The sequence below is a fragment of the Arachis ipaensis genome, chromosome B4 (assembly GCF_059453495.1).
Source record: "Arachis ipaensis isolate K30076 ecotype BB chromosome B4, ASM5945349v1, whole genome shotgun sequence".
In the NCBI taxonomy this organism is placed as follows: domain Eukaryota; kingdom Viridiplantae; phylum Streptophyta; class Magnoliopsida; order Fabales; family Fabaceae; genus Arachis; species Arachis ipaensis.
Window position 1 is genome coordinate 141,929,281 of NC_142439.1, and position 15,903 is coordinate 141,945,183.

Sequence of the window (15,903 nt, forward strand, 5' to 3'; positions counted from 1 at the left end):
TCGCTTATCAAGTCCAAAACAAAGCATCTCATTTAGTAACTCAGTGAATTCATGCAATACAAAATTTCAAATACAGCTCTGTAAAGGAATTAGATAGTAATTCAAAACAAACACCAATCGGATCTTCTAAGTATTTCATGAAATATTAACATCAGGAATCATAGAGAACAACACAAAGACGAAAAAGATTAAAGCATGCATTCACAAAAAGGGGAAAGATTAGAACTAGCTACAAGGCAGGAATCGCGAACTGGAACCGAAACTGAAACTATTGCAAAAAACACGTTCGAGAAAATCTAGCAAAGGATAGGGCAAGATTGGGTACAAAAGGACAAGAGTAGTAAGAAGTGGCAGAGGCCAGATGATCACAGTAATCAGAAGACAACAATGACATAGAGGACAAAGAGGACATTCCTATAGGCCTTTGATAGTGCCACAATTTGTACAAATAGGCGCGCTTCTATTTATACAATTGTGATCCTACCATAGGACACTTGCTCCATATTACACAGATTAAACCTAAGCTCTGATACCACTTTGTCATGGCCCAAAACGAGCCATGACCAGCGCTCAGGAAAATAATCCCTAGCAAGCCTAACCGACTCAACGATAAATTGAATAAAAAAATAACAAATATTTGAAATAGAAAATTACAGTTTCTAAAATGAATAATTACATATTCTTAATAAAAGATAAAATAAATAAATATGGATGGATCCTGCCTGTGACATATGGAGCATATACATCTAGGAACTCGACAAAAATAGATACTCATTGCAGATCGTGACTCTTGATTAGAAAATCTCACATAGTCAAGTATTTGTTCCTGAAAAATATTTTCAGAAAAAAAGGGGTGAGTTTTGCAACTCAGTGACTAGACAATACATCTATAATCCACATGAGACCATATAAACATTATTATCAAAGTAATTTAAATTAGAAAATAGCAGTTGATAATAATAAGTGAATCAATAAGGGAGTTCTCATACAGAAATCAAATCAAAAGTCCACACATGGGCGGCTCCACCTCTATGGGTAGCCCTTTCCTCTTGTGTGTCCTAACAGAATAACAGATCTAACGTGTGGCCTACACGTTAGGCTAGCAACACCCCTGCTAGCTGGAGTCTGAGTCAGATGCATCTAAGTTAACGTCATAACCGCCGTTAACTACGGTTTTCTAATACGAGCCTCCCAAACCAATTCAAAACATATAGTTTCAAATACAATGAATCTTCAATCTCTCAAACATATAAGGTATCGAATCAAATCAATCAGATAATATTTTTTTATCAGAAATCTTTTCAAATCATACTTTCTCAATCATAAAAACATATTTCATAATTTTAAAGTGAGTGCCAACAAATACTTTAATGTTTCAAAAGTATATATTCGAATAAAATTAATATTTTAAAATAAGATAAGGCTTTATCAAACATATATATATAGTCTCATGTAAATTTCTAAAGTATGAATTTTATAAAAATAATTATTCAGCTATAATAAATCAATTATTCTAATCAAATCAAAGTTCTTCAATAACAGTTTTATAAATATAATTAAAAACTCTAAATAGCATAAACCAAAAGCTTAACGGTTATAAATGTAAAGCCTACTCACAGCATGGTCCTAACGGACCGAAGAGACCAAACCCAGAGTGTCGAATTCAAGATAAGGAGGATTGAAGTAGAATAAAACGAATGAGCGCAGAATTTGGACCGGAGTAGCGACAAAATGGAGCTGACGATAGTCCCAAAAATCTAAAACAGGCAAAACTAAAATCGAATTAAAACAAGGACAAGACAGATTAATTGGTGGCATAATAGGACATGAAAGCTAGAGCAGAATCAAGGAAAAAGGCTGGACCAGGATAATGACAGGAACAGTTCAACTCCAGTGGCAACGACGACTTGGTTCAGGTACATCCAAACGGCGACAGGAACAACGCAGCAGCGGATGTCCCTCCTTGGAGTTTCTTGGTGGCAGAGGCGCGGCGGCCATAGCAGCAGCAGCAGCGGAGTTCCAACGGCGGCAGAACCTCCCTGCGACCACTTCTCTCTCCACGCGCGTTCTGTTTCTCTCCCAGCGACAGATCTGGCGGCGCGAAACGGAGGCACGAACGGCCGCGATGGTGGCTGGGCTTGACGGCGACGAACCTTCCCGTGGCGGCTCTGGGTAGAACGGCGCGTCTTCCCTCTGTTTGCAAACCTCCATGGACGACAACGATGAAGACCTCGACGGTGATGACGGCGACACGAGACGGTGACGCCTCCTTCTCCTTGCACGGCTCTCTCTCCCTCGGTTCTGGCCTTCCTCGCGATGACACCACGGCGGCGACGGTGGCAGTGATGCCCACCGGCGCCACCTCCCTTCCTTCCTCTTCTCTTCCCTCTCCGGTTCTCCCCCTCTTCTCTTTTCCCTTTCTGTTCTTTTGTTCTGCTGTTGGAAGGGGTAAGGGTGGCTAGGGTTTTGGTGAGTGTGTGAGGGTGTGTGTTATGTCAAAGTTAGGGTTAGAATTTTGGTTTGGAAAAAAAAAAAAGAGAAGGGTATTATAGGGATTTTACACTGATGATATATTTCCAGAAAAATTATTCTGAGAAAGATCAATGATGTGAAGATTCAAGAATGTGCATTTTGATGGGCACTTTATAGCTCCATGAAATTCATTATTACGTAAAGAAATAACCTTCAATTTGGGAAGAGATCCTAACCAGAAAGGAAATGAGTCATTGAAATGGTTATGTCTCACATCAAGAAACTCTAGCATTCTACAATTGACCAATGCTCTTGGTAACTGACCGTACAACTTGTTATAACTAAAATCAATCACCTGAAGTGCATTTCTTTTCACATAAGTTTGAGGAATAATTCCAACCAATTTGTTTCCTCCGAGCCTCAAAATTCGCAGAGATCGGCTAAAACTTCCCAAACATGATGGAATCATGCCAACTAAGTTGTTGTAAGATAAACCAAGTTCCACAAGTGACTGCAGGTTGCATATGGAGGGGGATATTTCTCCTATCAATAGGTTGTTGGAAATAACCAAACTCTGAAGAGTTGTTTTGTTCCATAACCAACTCGGTATTGTCTTTATGCTGTTGTTTGATAGGTAAAGATCAGTCAACTCTTGCAAGTGTTGTATAAAATTGGGAAAATGAACTAAGTTGCATGAACTTAATTGCAATAATTGAATTTGAGAAGGAAATGTTACGTTGGAAGTGTTGTTCCCTTCATGAAAAGACAATTTGTTGCCTCCGCCTAAACCAAGTGAAGTAAGCTTCTTGAGCTTTGAAAGCATGTCAAGTTCGATTTGTCCTTCCAACATATTATCGACTAGAGAAAGAACTGTAAGGTTCTCTAACGTGAAGAGGAAATAGGGAATTTCACCTTGAAGATTATTTTCTTGAAGATCCAAGTGATTTAAAGTGGTTAGATTCATTATCCAAGTTGGAACTTTCCCAGCCAGATTGCATGAAGCCAATGCTAGCCACTGAATTGGAGGAAGGATTGTTGCATTGACAGCTCTATTTTGAGAGAATAAAGAAAATTTGCTGTGAGACAAGTCAAGACCATTAAGCATCTTTAGCTTCAAAAACATGTCAAGTGCTAGATGGCCTTCGAAAAAATTATAATCCAAGAATAAATTTACAAGATTCTCAAGTTCAAAAAGAGAGCCAGGGATTTCACCATCAAAGCTGTTATTGGTAAGATCTAACAGAGCAAGTTGGGTGAGGTTGCCAATCGAAGAAGGAATGACCCCATAAAAATTGCAACTTGATATCTCGAACCAATTTAAAGAAGTGAGGTTTTCAATGGATGTTGGAAGTGTGCCATAAAAACTTGTGCTTGGGAGGTATATGGTGACTAATGTCTTTGAGAGAAAATTAGGCAGCAAACCCCTAAGATTTTGGTTTTCTCCCAAATCCAAGTCTGTTAAGTTTGGAAGATGGAATATACCTAGTGGAAATTCACCATGCAGTTCACAATTGAAAAGAGAAAGCATTTGCAAAGATGTAAGGTTTGTGAGTGTATAAGGTAAAGATGATGAAATGGTAACAAAATTAAGACGAAGGTGTTCAAGTCTAGTTGTGTTTTGGGTTAAGCTTGTGAGAGTGGATGCCTTGAGTTGCAAATTGTTGATTAGTTCATATGGACGTGACTCAAGAGTATAGCTGCGAAGATCAAGGGATAACAAGTTGGACAACTGTGAAACTTGAGGTGGAACTTCACCAGAGAATGTGTTTTCATTGCCATGAGAAAGATTCAAATGCCTCAGTTGTGACAAGTCACCTATCCTAGCTGGAATTTGTGAGTGATTGAAGTCATTATCTGAAAGATCAAGGCTTTGAAGATGCACAAGTGAGAAAAGGGTGCTATTGGGATCCATGGAACCATAGAGCAGGCTGCTACTAAGATCAATGGAAATGACATGACCTGTGAGCTCATCGCATTCAATTCCATCCCAGGAGCAGCAATCTGTGGTTGGAATCCAGGAAACAGTTTTAGGATAACTGAAAGGACTGTAAGAAGCATACTTACTTATGATGAAGCTTTGTTTAAAGTTCAGCAAGGCATTGCTTTCATGTTGATGGCACTCATAATGATGATGAGTAGTAGTTGAATCATTCAAACTTAAACAGTTTGTGGCAAGGAGAAGAAATTGTATGGACAAAGCAATAAAACACAAGGACCTCATCATTGTCTATATATCGCAACAGATTTCAATGGATGAAAGGTTTGGGACACTACAATCGGTTTTTATAGTGAAGCAGTACTGGACAACTGGTGATACTAAATTCCAATAATTAATAGTGTGTTAATGCAAACATTTCAAAGTTCAAAGCACATGCAGGATGGCTTAGACATTCATGTAATTTACCTCTCTCTCTGTCACGCTCATATTTGACTTTGGTTACTTGCATTCTGTTGTTTTGCTTAATTAATTTTCCCTCTCTAACTTTTTTAAATCATGTATAGAAGATTCTTGTTCACAGGTCTATTTCATGAGTCTTTACCTCCAGAAATTTCGCCCTTTTTGGTTTGTAAAGTCTAATCTCTCCCTTCTTGTACATGCAGTTTGGGTTGAATTATTGATCAATTTATATAAACTAATTGAATCTATCTCACTTCCGTACCCAACACGAGCCTAGCTTTATTTTGAGCTTGTCAGTTTTTCAACATTGATTCGGTAAACTAAACTTACTTTGAGTCTTTGACATAGGAAGATAGCTCACATTTCTTGGTGCTGTAATTTCAATTTTTTTAATAGAAATAATTTTTTTCATGTACACATGATTGAAAAAGTAACTACTAAATCAGAAACAAATTATGATATTTTTCACTTCAATTACAACAATAAATTGTTAAAGCCTTAGCTTTATCAAGTGATTGAGAGAAATTAAATTAAATTTACAACTTAAAGCATATTGCCAGGTTGTTTTCTTTGAGGAGTGCTAGAGGGCCAGCAAGTTTTGTGATTTGTAGCCATCAATTAGTCATCATTGGTGTTTTTAATGGTGTGAGATTTTATCTAATGGTGTGGAATTAATCACTTTTCTTTTGCTGGTTAAGTACTGGCCAAATTTTAATAACAGTGTTTCTCTCTAGACTTTCTCAATACAAAAATATAGAAATTAAGTTCCTTTGCTTGTGAATACAGAGATATACAGGATTTGGATGTTGGATCTAATTCAGTTTTGTTAGGAACTCTCAATTTTGTTATTACTGTTGGCCCAATTGATCCTGCTTATAATCTTTTACAAGTTATCCTGTCGTGGCATAAGCACAAAAGAGAGTATGCAAAGGGAAATGAATTATTTAAGCAAAGAACACAATGTACGGCTTTTCTTTTTTTAAAAATAGCAAAAGCAAAATAAATATACAACACACTATATTATCTTTTTACCTTGCCTACTTTTATTTGGGTTCACACATAGTTGACTCTTAAATAAGAGAAACACAATAACTTTAAATGCAACACAAAAATGAAAATAATCTAAGATTACACAAAAGAAAAAACCAACATCAAGACTTGTGACTTAAAAGATCCCTTTCAACAACCTAAAAACATCTCCAGCAAAAGCATTTCCCAGTGCTAATCCAGCAATAAGGCCACCCCCGTATCCGATTAGAATTACCATCCAATTAAATTCAAAGAAAGATTTTGATTCAGAGTCTTGATCACCATCAAGAGTTGGTAGTGGAGGTTTAGAGTGATCTTCACATTTCTTCACTAGTTGAATCCCACATAAACCTTTGTTTCCCTTGAAAGAACTATTTTCAAATGTGGAAAATTGTCTATTTTCTGGTATTGGACCTGAGAGATTGTTGAACGACACATTGAAGAAATCCAAGAAGGTTAGTGCTGTGAGTTGTTGAGGAATATTCCCTGACAAGCTATTGAGAGAAAGGTCGAGCACTTCAAGATTTGAAAGCTTTCCCAGAGAAGACGGGATGCTGCCAATAAACATGTTGTTGGACAAATTGAGCACAACAAGGCCATTCAAACTTCCCATGATATCCGGAATCTCACCAGAAATTTTGTTGCATGAAAGATCAATGGCTACCATATAATGAAAGTATTGATCCCCATGATAATTCATGACAACTCCTTTGTTGGACATTGGAAATGAAAACAAATCAATATCAACCAAAGAATGTAGCAAATGATAAATGTCGTTTTTGAGATGTACTTGATGACTTGTGTTGGAAAGAGTCATCGATTTGAAACTCTTGATTATTTCCGATGACAAATTTCCAGAAAAATTATTCTCGGAAAGATCAATGATGTGAAGTTTCACGAATGTGCATTTTGATGGGCACTTTATAGCTCCATGAAATTCATTATCACGTAAAGAAATCACCTTCAATTTGGGAAGAGATCCTAACCAGAAAGGAAATGAATCATTGAAATGGTTATGGCTCAAGTCAAGAAGCTCTAGCATTCTACAATTGACCAATGCTCTTGGTAATTGACCATGCAACTTGTTAGAACTGAAATCAATCAACTGAAGGGAATTTCCTTTCACATAAGTTTGAGGAATATTGCCAGTCAATTTGTTTCCTGCAAGACTCAAAATTTGAAGAGATCGGCTAAAGCTTCCCAAACATGATGGTATCATACCAACTAAGTTGTTGGAAGATAAATCAAGATACACAAGGGATTGCAGATTGCATATCAAGGGGGATATTTCTCCTATCAATGGATTGTTGAAAATCATCAAACACTGAAGACTTGTTTTATTCCATATCCAATCTGGTATAGTCTTTATGCCATTGCATGGTAGATGAAGATCTGTCAGCTCTTGTAAGTGTTGTATAAAATTGGGAAAATGAACTAAATTGCATGATCTTAATTCTAAATATTGAATTTGAGAAGGAATGGTTACATTCGAAGTGTTCTTCCCTTCAGAAAATGACAATTTATTGCCTCCACCTAAACCAAGTGCAGTAAGCTTTTTGAGCTTTGAAACCATGTCAAGCTCGACATGTCCTTCCAACCAATTATCAGCCAGATTAAGGCCTGTAAGATTCTCCAACATGAAGAGGAAATATGGAATTTCACCTTGAAGATTATTTTTATAAAGATTCAAGTGATATAAAGAGGTTAGATTCATTATCCAAGTTGGAACTTTTCCAGTCAAATTGCATGAACCCAACCCTAACCACTGAATTGGAGGAATGATTGTCATATTGACAGCCCTATTTTGTGAGAACAAAGACAGTTTGTTGTAAGGCAAGTCTAGAACATTAAGCATCTTTAGTTTCAAAAACATGTCAAGTGCTAGTTGCCCTTCAAAGAAATTATAGCCCAGAGACAAAATTTCAAGATTCTCTAGTCTAAAAAGAGAGTGAGGGATTTCACCAACAAAGCCATTATAGGCAAGATCTAACTGAGCAAGTTGGGTGAGGTTGCCAAGCGAAGAAGGAATGGCCCCATAAAAACTGCATCTTGGAATCACAAAACAATTCAAAGAAGTGAGGTTTTCAATGGATGTTGGAATTGTGCCATAAAAACTTGTGCCATCAAGGATTATGTTGATGAATGAGCTTGAGTGAAAATTAGGCAGCATACCCCTAAGGTTTTGGTTTTGTCCCAAATTCAAGACTCTTAAGTTTGGGAGATGGAATATTCCAATTGGGAATTCACCATATAGTTCACATTGGCGAAGAGTGAGTTTTTGCAAGGATGTAAGGTTTGTGAGAGTATGAGGTAAAGATGATGAAATGGTCACAAAACTAAGACGAAGGTGTTCAAGTCTAGTTGAGTTTTGAGTTAAGCTTGTGAGAGTGGATGCCTTGAGTTGCAAATGGTTGATTAGATCATATGGAAGTGACCCAAAGGTATAGCTGCGAAGATCAAGGGACAACAAGTTGGACAATTGTGAAACTTGAGATGGAACCTCACCAGAGAATGTGTTTTCATTGCCGTGAGAAAGATTGAGATATCTTAGCTGTGAAAGCTCACCTATCTTAGCAGGAATTTGAGAGTGATTGAAGTCATTGTCAGAAAGATTGAGACTTCGAAGGTGCACAAGTGAGAAAAGGGTGCTATTGGGATCCATGGAACCATAGAGCTGGCCGCTACTGAGATCAATGCCAATCACATGACCTGTGAGCTCATTGCATTCAATGCCATCCCAGGAGCAGCAATCTGTGGCAGGAACCCAAGATGCAGTTTTAGGATAACTGATAGGATTGTAAGAAGCAGACTTACTTGTTAGAAAGGATTCCTTAAACTGCAACAGGGCATAGCTTTCATGCTCATGGCACTCATGATGATGAGTTGAATGATTCAAAGGTGAACAGTTTGTGAGCAGGGTGGTTGGAAAGAGTGATGAGAAAAGGAGAAGAAACTGCATGGACAAAGTAAGAGAACACAAGAACCTCATCATTGTCATTATATTGCAACAGATTTCAATGGATAAAATGTTTGGGACACAACAATCGGTTTTTATAGTCAATCAGTGATGATGATGCTAAATTCCAATAGAGAATAGTGATGATGAATCATAGTCAAGACTCATGACTGTGTTGTCCAAACATTTCAAAGCACACGCAGGCTGGCTTAGACATTCAGGTAACTTTCACTCTCTCTGTCACACTCAATTTTTTGACAGTTTCTGCATCTTTTTCTCTAATATTTGACTTCAGTGACTTGCATTCTATCCTTATGCTTAATTATTTTCTCTCTTTATTTTCTTTCATATAATGCATACAAGATTCTTGTTCATAGGTCTCTTTCATGAGTCTTTTACCTCCACAAATTTCGCCCATTTTTCGGTCTCTAAAGTCTAATCCCTCCCTCCTTTCTTATACGTGCATTTTGGGGAAGAATTATTGATCAATTATCTAAATTAACTGATGTGTTTTAGTTTTAATCCGTTTACATTTTGGAACATGGATTGGAATTGGATAGTGATGCTCACAAAGTGCAACAGTTCTCAGGTTACATGAGAAAGAGACAGAAATATTGGCGTGCATTTTGGGCAAGATTATTGATCAATTTATGTAAATTAATTGAACCCTTTCAATTCCGTACCCAAGACGAGCAAAGATCTATTTTTGCTGATAAGCTTGACTCCATAAAGTACACATAAGTGGATAAGTAATAGCAAAAATCAGCAGCATATTATGATATTATTGCAGAAAAGAAAAATTATATTTCTACACTTAATTTACAACCACAAACCGTTGATTAGCAGCCTTAGCAAGATTAAAATTTGATGATGAAATTTCAATTAGAACTTAAGCACCAAAAACTTTTGGCATATGTAGCCATTCATGTGATTTTAACTAAGATTTTTCCAAAATATATGGCCATCTGTAATTTATATGCTATCTCATCTCATGATCATATATGTATCAATTTTCACGCCTTATCTTATGCAGAAGACTATTATGGTTGCAGAAGACTATGGTGACTATGGTGCCTTGGCAAATACGATAATGGCTCTTGTTTGAACATTGTTTGCAGCTTTGACTAGTCTAAGGTGTAATGAACAAGTCTTAACTATGATAACTAGGGTAGCACTGAAAATAATAGAAAAAAGAAAAGCATACAAATTCAAAATGCTGAACATGTGATGCTTCAATAATCAAAGCGATGCAACTCTCCTCTCTCTCTTTCTCTATGGTCATAAAAGCACATGAACAGAAGTTATGCAGTGGATAAATTCATTAACCTATGTATCATGTGGATTGCATTGTGTAGCTTTAACATATTCAAAGTTTGGAAGCATGAGCTTTAACTTTACTCAACGCAGTTGCGGCTCTTGAATTCGATGCGCGTCCTAAATGCTTGCAGATGAAATCTCCGGCCTGCATGAGCTTTCCGAGGTCCACGTTGGTTTTCACTCCAATTCCATCCAGCATGTAAACAACATCCTCAGTGGCAACATTTCCAGTTGCACCCTTTGCATACGGACAACCCCCAAGGCCGGAAACAGATGAATCCACTACACTGATCCCCATCTGCATAACGTTACACATATAGTTATAACAAAGGATAGGTTCAGAACCAAGGTTATCCATTATGATTAGAGAAATTCCAAGTGTTTCTTTCATTGTTTACTTTGAGAGAATGGGGACACAACTCAACACCAGAAAAATCCCAACGCAAACTGGCTACAAAATGACAAGTATAAGCGAAAAAGAAAGTAAACGAAATCATTTACCTGAAGTGAAATTAGAGTATTTGAAAGCGCCTGACCATAAGTATCATGAAAGTGGACAGCAAGCTTGTCAACTGGAACAACATCAAGAACAGCTTCCAGCATTGGAACGACAGTGCCTGCGAAGATGAAGCAGATTGAGTCCAATCAAAAACTTTGAAAATTAAAACTAAAACAGCAGGGTAGAAAATGGAAGGGGAATTTTAAGTAAGATTATTGTAAAATATGCAAGGACTCAATACAATTCATCACTGACGAGACAACATTATAATATAACTAAAGAAGGGAACCAGATCAACACAAATAAGAGCTAAAAACTTTTAACATATCTATACATACAGCACCACTGCAACTGCAATCAAATCCAATATAGCTAAAAAACATGCATGACAACAAACAGAAGAAACATTACCAGGTGTACCAACACCAATCGTATCACCTAGTGAAATCTCTGAGCAACCCATCTCATTAAGTGCCTTTGCCACATATGCTACTTTGGCTGGAGCAACATGTCCTTCAAAAGGACATCCCACAACACATGATATATATCTGAAGTATAAAACCAGTCACATGGCTGATTATATAATTTACTATGATGGTTTTGAAATTTAAAGTGAAGAGTAACAGCATGGTCCTTTTGTGATTGTTCAAATAATTTGAAGGAAAAGTACCTATATTCTAGTTAGGACGAAAGATGAGTCTAAGATACATTCTATGATCAACAAAACCATTTCTATAATCTAAATCATCTTTTCATTAATTCCCTCTTCCAACCATCGAAATGCAAATATAATAGGAAGAGACTATGGTTGAAAGTACTTTAATAGTGGGCATACCATCAAATGTTGCCATTGAAAAAACAAATCAGCATCTATATATCATGAAAAAGGAATTAGGATGTGTCAATTACAACAACAATTCAAAGACGTAAATAAACTCATTTTGAATAAACTAGTAGAAACAAAAAACCTCAGAAAGTGTTGTAACTTTTCTGTAGAGATTGACAAGTAACAATTGAAAAATGAAAACTATACCCACGAACGGGGATTGAGTAGCTTCGAGAAGCTGAAGCAATGTCTCGGCAACGAGCAAGATTATCCTCAATGCCAGAGTTGAGATTTGCTTTAGAGAATGATTCAGAAGCTGCAGGAAAAACAGCCACTTCCTTAGCCCCAGCAGCAACAGCTGCCTCAAAGCCCTGAAAGAAACAGGTTTAGATAATTAAATGCATATGCAAATACTTAATGATAATAATTTTTAAAACATATATATCTTACTTTGAGGTTTGGAGTTAATACAGGAAAGCTAACACCTTCCACATCTTGAATGCCTTCCAATACATCCTTTGCATCTGCCAACTGAAGAGAGGAGGGGGGAAGGGGACCCAGCAAAATATAAAAGAATTATGGGAACAATAATCAAGAAGAGAATCTCTGCATACAATAACTTGACAAATAGCAGCTTCTTTAAGTTCTAATAAAAATAAATTATGTAAACATGGTAGAAAACATACCGAAAACACATAATTATGATGAAGAACATTGCAGGAGTTCATCATAGTGTTGACTAGAAAATTGTGAATAGATCAATTTTATCTAGGAATAACAGTTACCTGTGGAACCCATTTTGGTGATACAAAACTTGTTGCCTCGATGACAGACAACCCAGAAGAAACCAGCAGCTTTATCAACTCAACTTTTACATCAGTTGGAACGATAGACTTCTCATTCTGCAATCCATCCCTTGGACCAACCTCCACTATCTTTACAAAGTCTGGAATACCTTTAAGAAGCTGAAGCATTGTATAAATTATGAGTCACAAATGATCCAATATGATGCAACAAATAGAATGAAAAATGTTAATAAAGCAAAGAAATACTTAATTAGACATAATTATGGAGAAATCATATCGCATCAGCATTAAATGTACAACAGAGAAGTTTGAGTTTTTCATTGAAAGAAATTTACAGATTCAACATGGCTGCTTGCTTAATATTTTATATCGGAGGTTAAATACATAACAATAGAAGGTGGATAGGGAGTATCATAACATAAGATCCACTGCACCTTACTTGAGAAATCCTTTGCATCTGTATTTCGATCAGATGTAAAATGATGGTTTACCAAGTAGCTGGCAGCATGAGAATTATGATTAAACCTTTTAGGCCAATTCAGGCATTGAGATAGGCCCCTTATATTGTATTTGTTGAATGCACTCCTATGTTCTGTGGCCTTTGTACTGTCCCTTGTGTATTCAGGATAACTAAAGCAGAACACATTATTTAAGATCAAGGCAATTGATTTCTTGAAAATGTTGATATAATGTTAAAATTAATTATGTACCAAAAAATAAACCATTAAAAATGAAAATCCATTAGAGCTTAATGGACAGAGCTCTAATGTCATCATGTCAACAACCAAAGAACATGCATGGATAAAGTTCCAAAAACCAATTACCCTGCCTCATCTACCTTTAGATAGACTCCAAATATTATGTTAAGTAATCACCAAAATATCTCACAATACAGAGCAACTTCCATTATGCTCAAACAATGCTGATTCTACCATGGATTATCTTTAATTCTTTATATGAGAATATAAACGAGCAACAAACTCATTAAATTTTATGCTTGCAGCAACAACTTTTACAAGTACTGTTCAGCATCCCCAAGACATATCTATCTAAATAAACCATTAATCCAACTTCTTAGTCATAACTAATTAGGTTCGATCCAAACACAATGTAAATAGAAAATTCCAGCTCAATAAGAAATCAATTGAAATTGAATAATTAACTAAAAGGTTTCTGATTTACCGAGAATGAAGAGATTGCAGTTGATTAGCTGTATCCATGGCATCACAAGAGGAACATGTTGGGATTGCAGCAGCAGAGCTTGAGAATCCAGTAACAACTTGGGGTATAGGATTCAAGAATCGCCCCCTTTGCATACCCTTGATTGTAATCATTGAGTTAGCAACAAAATCTGAGTCCAAAAAGAGAAGGAAAAATCTGGACTTGAATCCAGAAAGAAGGGAGAAGTGAAATTAGTTTGATGTTGAATGAAAAGGAAAATGGTGATTGTGATTAAAAACGTGTTTATCCTTCTACTTCCAATGCCCCTCACTTTTTTGGTTTCGTTCCAATATTAAATATTATCTTCAGGATGGGTTCCAACTTTCAACTATACAATATAGTTATAACTTATAAGTACTGGAAGAGTAACCATAAAAATTCATAATAACATCTTTTTAAGGGCCCAACCGGGTTCGAACCGGTGACCTCTTGATCTGCAGTCAAATGCTCTACCACTGAGCTATGGACCCATTAATTTTAATATTTAGATTGTACATTAAATGAATTCATTTTATTTCGAATATGTTCGGATTTTTTTTTTTTTGTCATTTAGTCTGACACAATCAATTCTATTATTCTCTATGAGACATTTAGTCCATGACTTTGTATCCTCTTTACAAGTCTCTCTATTTGGGCCATAATTTAAAACAGTTGGACAGAATGAAAGCCCAAACTTGTAAACCTAATAAAAACCATTCTCTTTGGTAAAACAATACAGGGAAGCCCGTCCAAAAAGAAATAATATAGGGAAGTTCACGTCCAAAAACTATATGAAAGTTTGATAAGAAGCTGGGTTAGATTTATTACAGTTGACATGACCCATTAAATATGTGACTTTTTCTTTTGGGCTTGGAATATGTGACTTAGTATGCCACTCCAAACTCTTCAGTGTCCACAGATGACATACCCAATGAAAAGCTTTCCATAATATAACTAATTATCTTTTTAAGTCCAAAATAAAAAAAATAAAAAAAACACATGATAATATTTTTTTCAAGAGAATGTTATAAGGCTCTAAAAAATTCAGCTGAAGCCTAGATCCGATGGCAAATTAAATTGTTCTCGCACTCAAGGTTTACTTTAGTGGTGAAATTCTTTGCGTTTGTAATAGATACATCCGAATTTGAGACTTAGTTAAAGCTAATTGTGACTGAAAACCCTTAATATTATGTGTATGAAAGGTATTATTTGGTTGAATGAGGTTTAAAAACCTCATATTGTGGGTATGTGACTTGTGTGATAAATAAAAAAGGCTCTGACAAATAAAAAGAAAAACAAATTGTTGAAAGATCAATGGCTACCAAGTAAAGAAGGTGTTGAAGCCCCATGTAATCCATGACAACTCCTTTGTCAGACATTGCAAAGGAAAACAATTTAAGATCTGAATTATAATTTTCCCCAAAATAATAAATGTGGTCGTTGAAGTTTACTTGATGACTTGTGTTAGAATTTGTCATGGATTTAAAAGTCATGATTATTTCTGATAATAAATTTTTTGGGAAGCCATTTTGAGAAAGATCCATGACGTGAAGCTTTGGAAACGTACATTTTGATGGGCATTCTACAATTAGCCAATGCTCTTGGTAATTGACCATGGAACTTCTTAGAAGTTAGAACTAAAATCAATCCCCTAAAGTACATTTCCTTTCACACAATTTTGAGGAATACGACTAGCCAATTTATTTTGCCCTAGCCTCAATTTGAAGAGATCGGCTAAAACTTCCCACACAAGGCAGAATCATGTCAGCTAAATTGTTGTATGATAAATCAAGTTGCACAAGTGATTCTAGATTGCATATTGCACAAGAGAAACAACCAATTTTTGAAGACTCGTTTCTTTCCACATCCAATTCGGTAAATCAGTATTGTCTTTATCCCATTGCCTTGTATTTAAAAAGCTATCAATTTTTCTAGGTGTCGAATAAAATTGGGAAAATCAAATTGCATGAATGTAATTCCAAGACTATTTGAGAGAATATCATATAGGTAAGATTCAAGAAAATGCAATTATTGTCTGCCTAAACCAAGAGAAGTAAGCTTTTCGAGCTTTGAAAGCATGTCAAGCTCGATTTGTCCCTCCAACCAATTACTAGATAGATCAAGACTAGTAAGATTCTCTAATGTGAAGAGGAAGTATGGAATTTCACCTTGAAGGTTGCTACCATGAAGATCCAAGTGATTAATGCGGTTAAATTCATTATCCAAGTTGGGATTTCTAGGTTAAATTGCCAGAAGCCAATGCTATCAAATTGGAATGGAGGAAGGGTTGTTACATTGCCAGCACCTTTTTTTTTTTTTTTTGTGAGAACAAAGACAATTCGTTGGAAGACAAATTAAGAAGCATCTTATATTTCGAAAACAAGTCGAGCTCAAACTGCT

At 36.1% G+C, this 15,903-nt stretch overlaps 3 protein-coding genes and 1 non-coding gene across 4 annotated transcripts; all 4 read right to left on the bottom strand.

Annotated features, from left to right (window-relative positions):
• Nucleotides 1–2,426: 2,426 nt before the first annotated feature.
• Nucleotides 2,427–4,731, bottom strand: LOC107637274 (receptor-like protein 6). Its single transcript, XM_016340704.3, has one exon. The coding sequence runs from the start codon at nucleotides 4,694–4,696 to the stop codon at nucleotides 2,558–2,560; it is 2,139 nt and encodes a 712-aa protein (XP_016196190.2). The 5' UTR covers nucleotides 4,697–4,731; the 3' UTR covers nucleotides 2,427–2,557.
• Nucleotides 4,732–5,813: 1,082 nt separating this feature from the next.
• LOC148569487 (receptor-like protein 6) lies at nucleotides 5,814–9,843 on the bottom strand. The gene has a single exon (XM_088483673.1). The coding sequence runs from the start codon at nucleotides 8,895–8,897 to the stop codon at nucleotides 6,036–6,038; it is 2,862 nt and encodes a 953-aa protein (XP_088339799.1). The 5' UTR covers nucleotides 8,898–9,843; the 3' UTR covers nucleotides 5,814–6,035.
• A 78-nt stretch (nucleotides 9,844–9,921) lies between these two features.
• LOC107635310 (uncharacterized) lies at nucleotides 9,922–13,894 on the bottom strand. Its single transcript, XM_016338755.2, has 8 exons — nucleotides 13,486–13,894; nucleotides 12,738–12,933; nucleotides 12,283–12,462; nucleotides 11,948–12,028; nucleotides 11,705–11,868; nucleotides 11,083–11,219; nucleotides 10,674–10,789; nucleotides 9,922–10,470 (listed from the first exon to the last, which is right to left on the bottom strand). The coding sequence occupies exons 1-8, from the start codon at nucleotides 13,635–13,637 to the stop codon at nucleotides 10,222–10,224; spliced, it is 1,275 nt and encodes a 424-aa protein (XP_016194241.2). The 5' UTR covers nucleotides 13,638–13,894; the 3' UTR covers nucleotides 9,922–10,221.
• A 28-nt stretch (nucleotides 13,895–13,922) lies between these two features.
• On the bottom strand, nucleotides 13,923–13,994 carry TRNAC-GCA (transfer RNA cysteine (anticodon GCA)). Its single transcript has one exon. It is a non-coding gene; the product is annotated as a tRNA-Cys (tRNA).
• Between the last annotated feature and the right edge of the window lie 1,909 nt (nucleotides 13,995–15,903).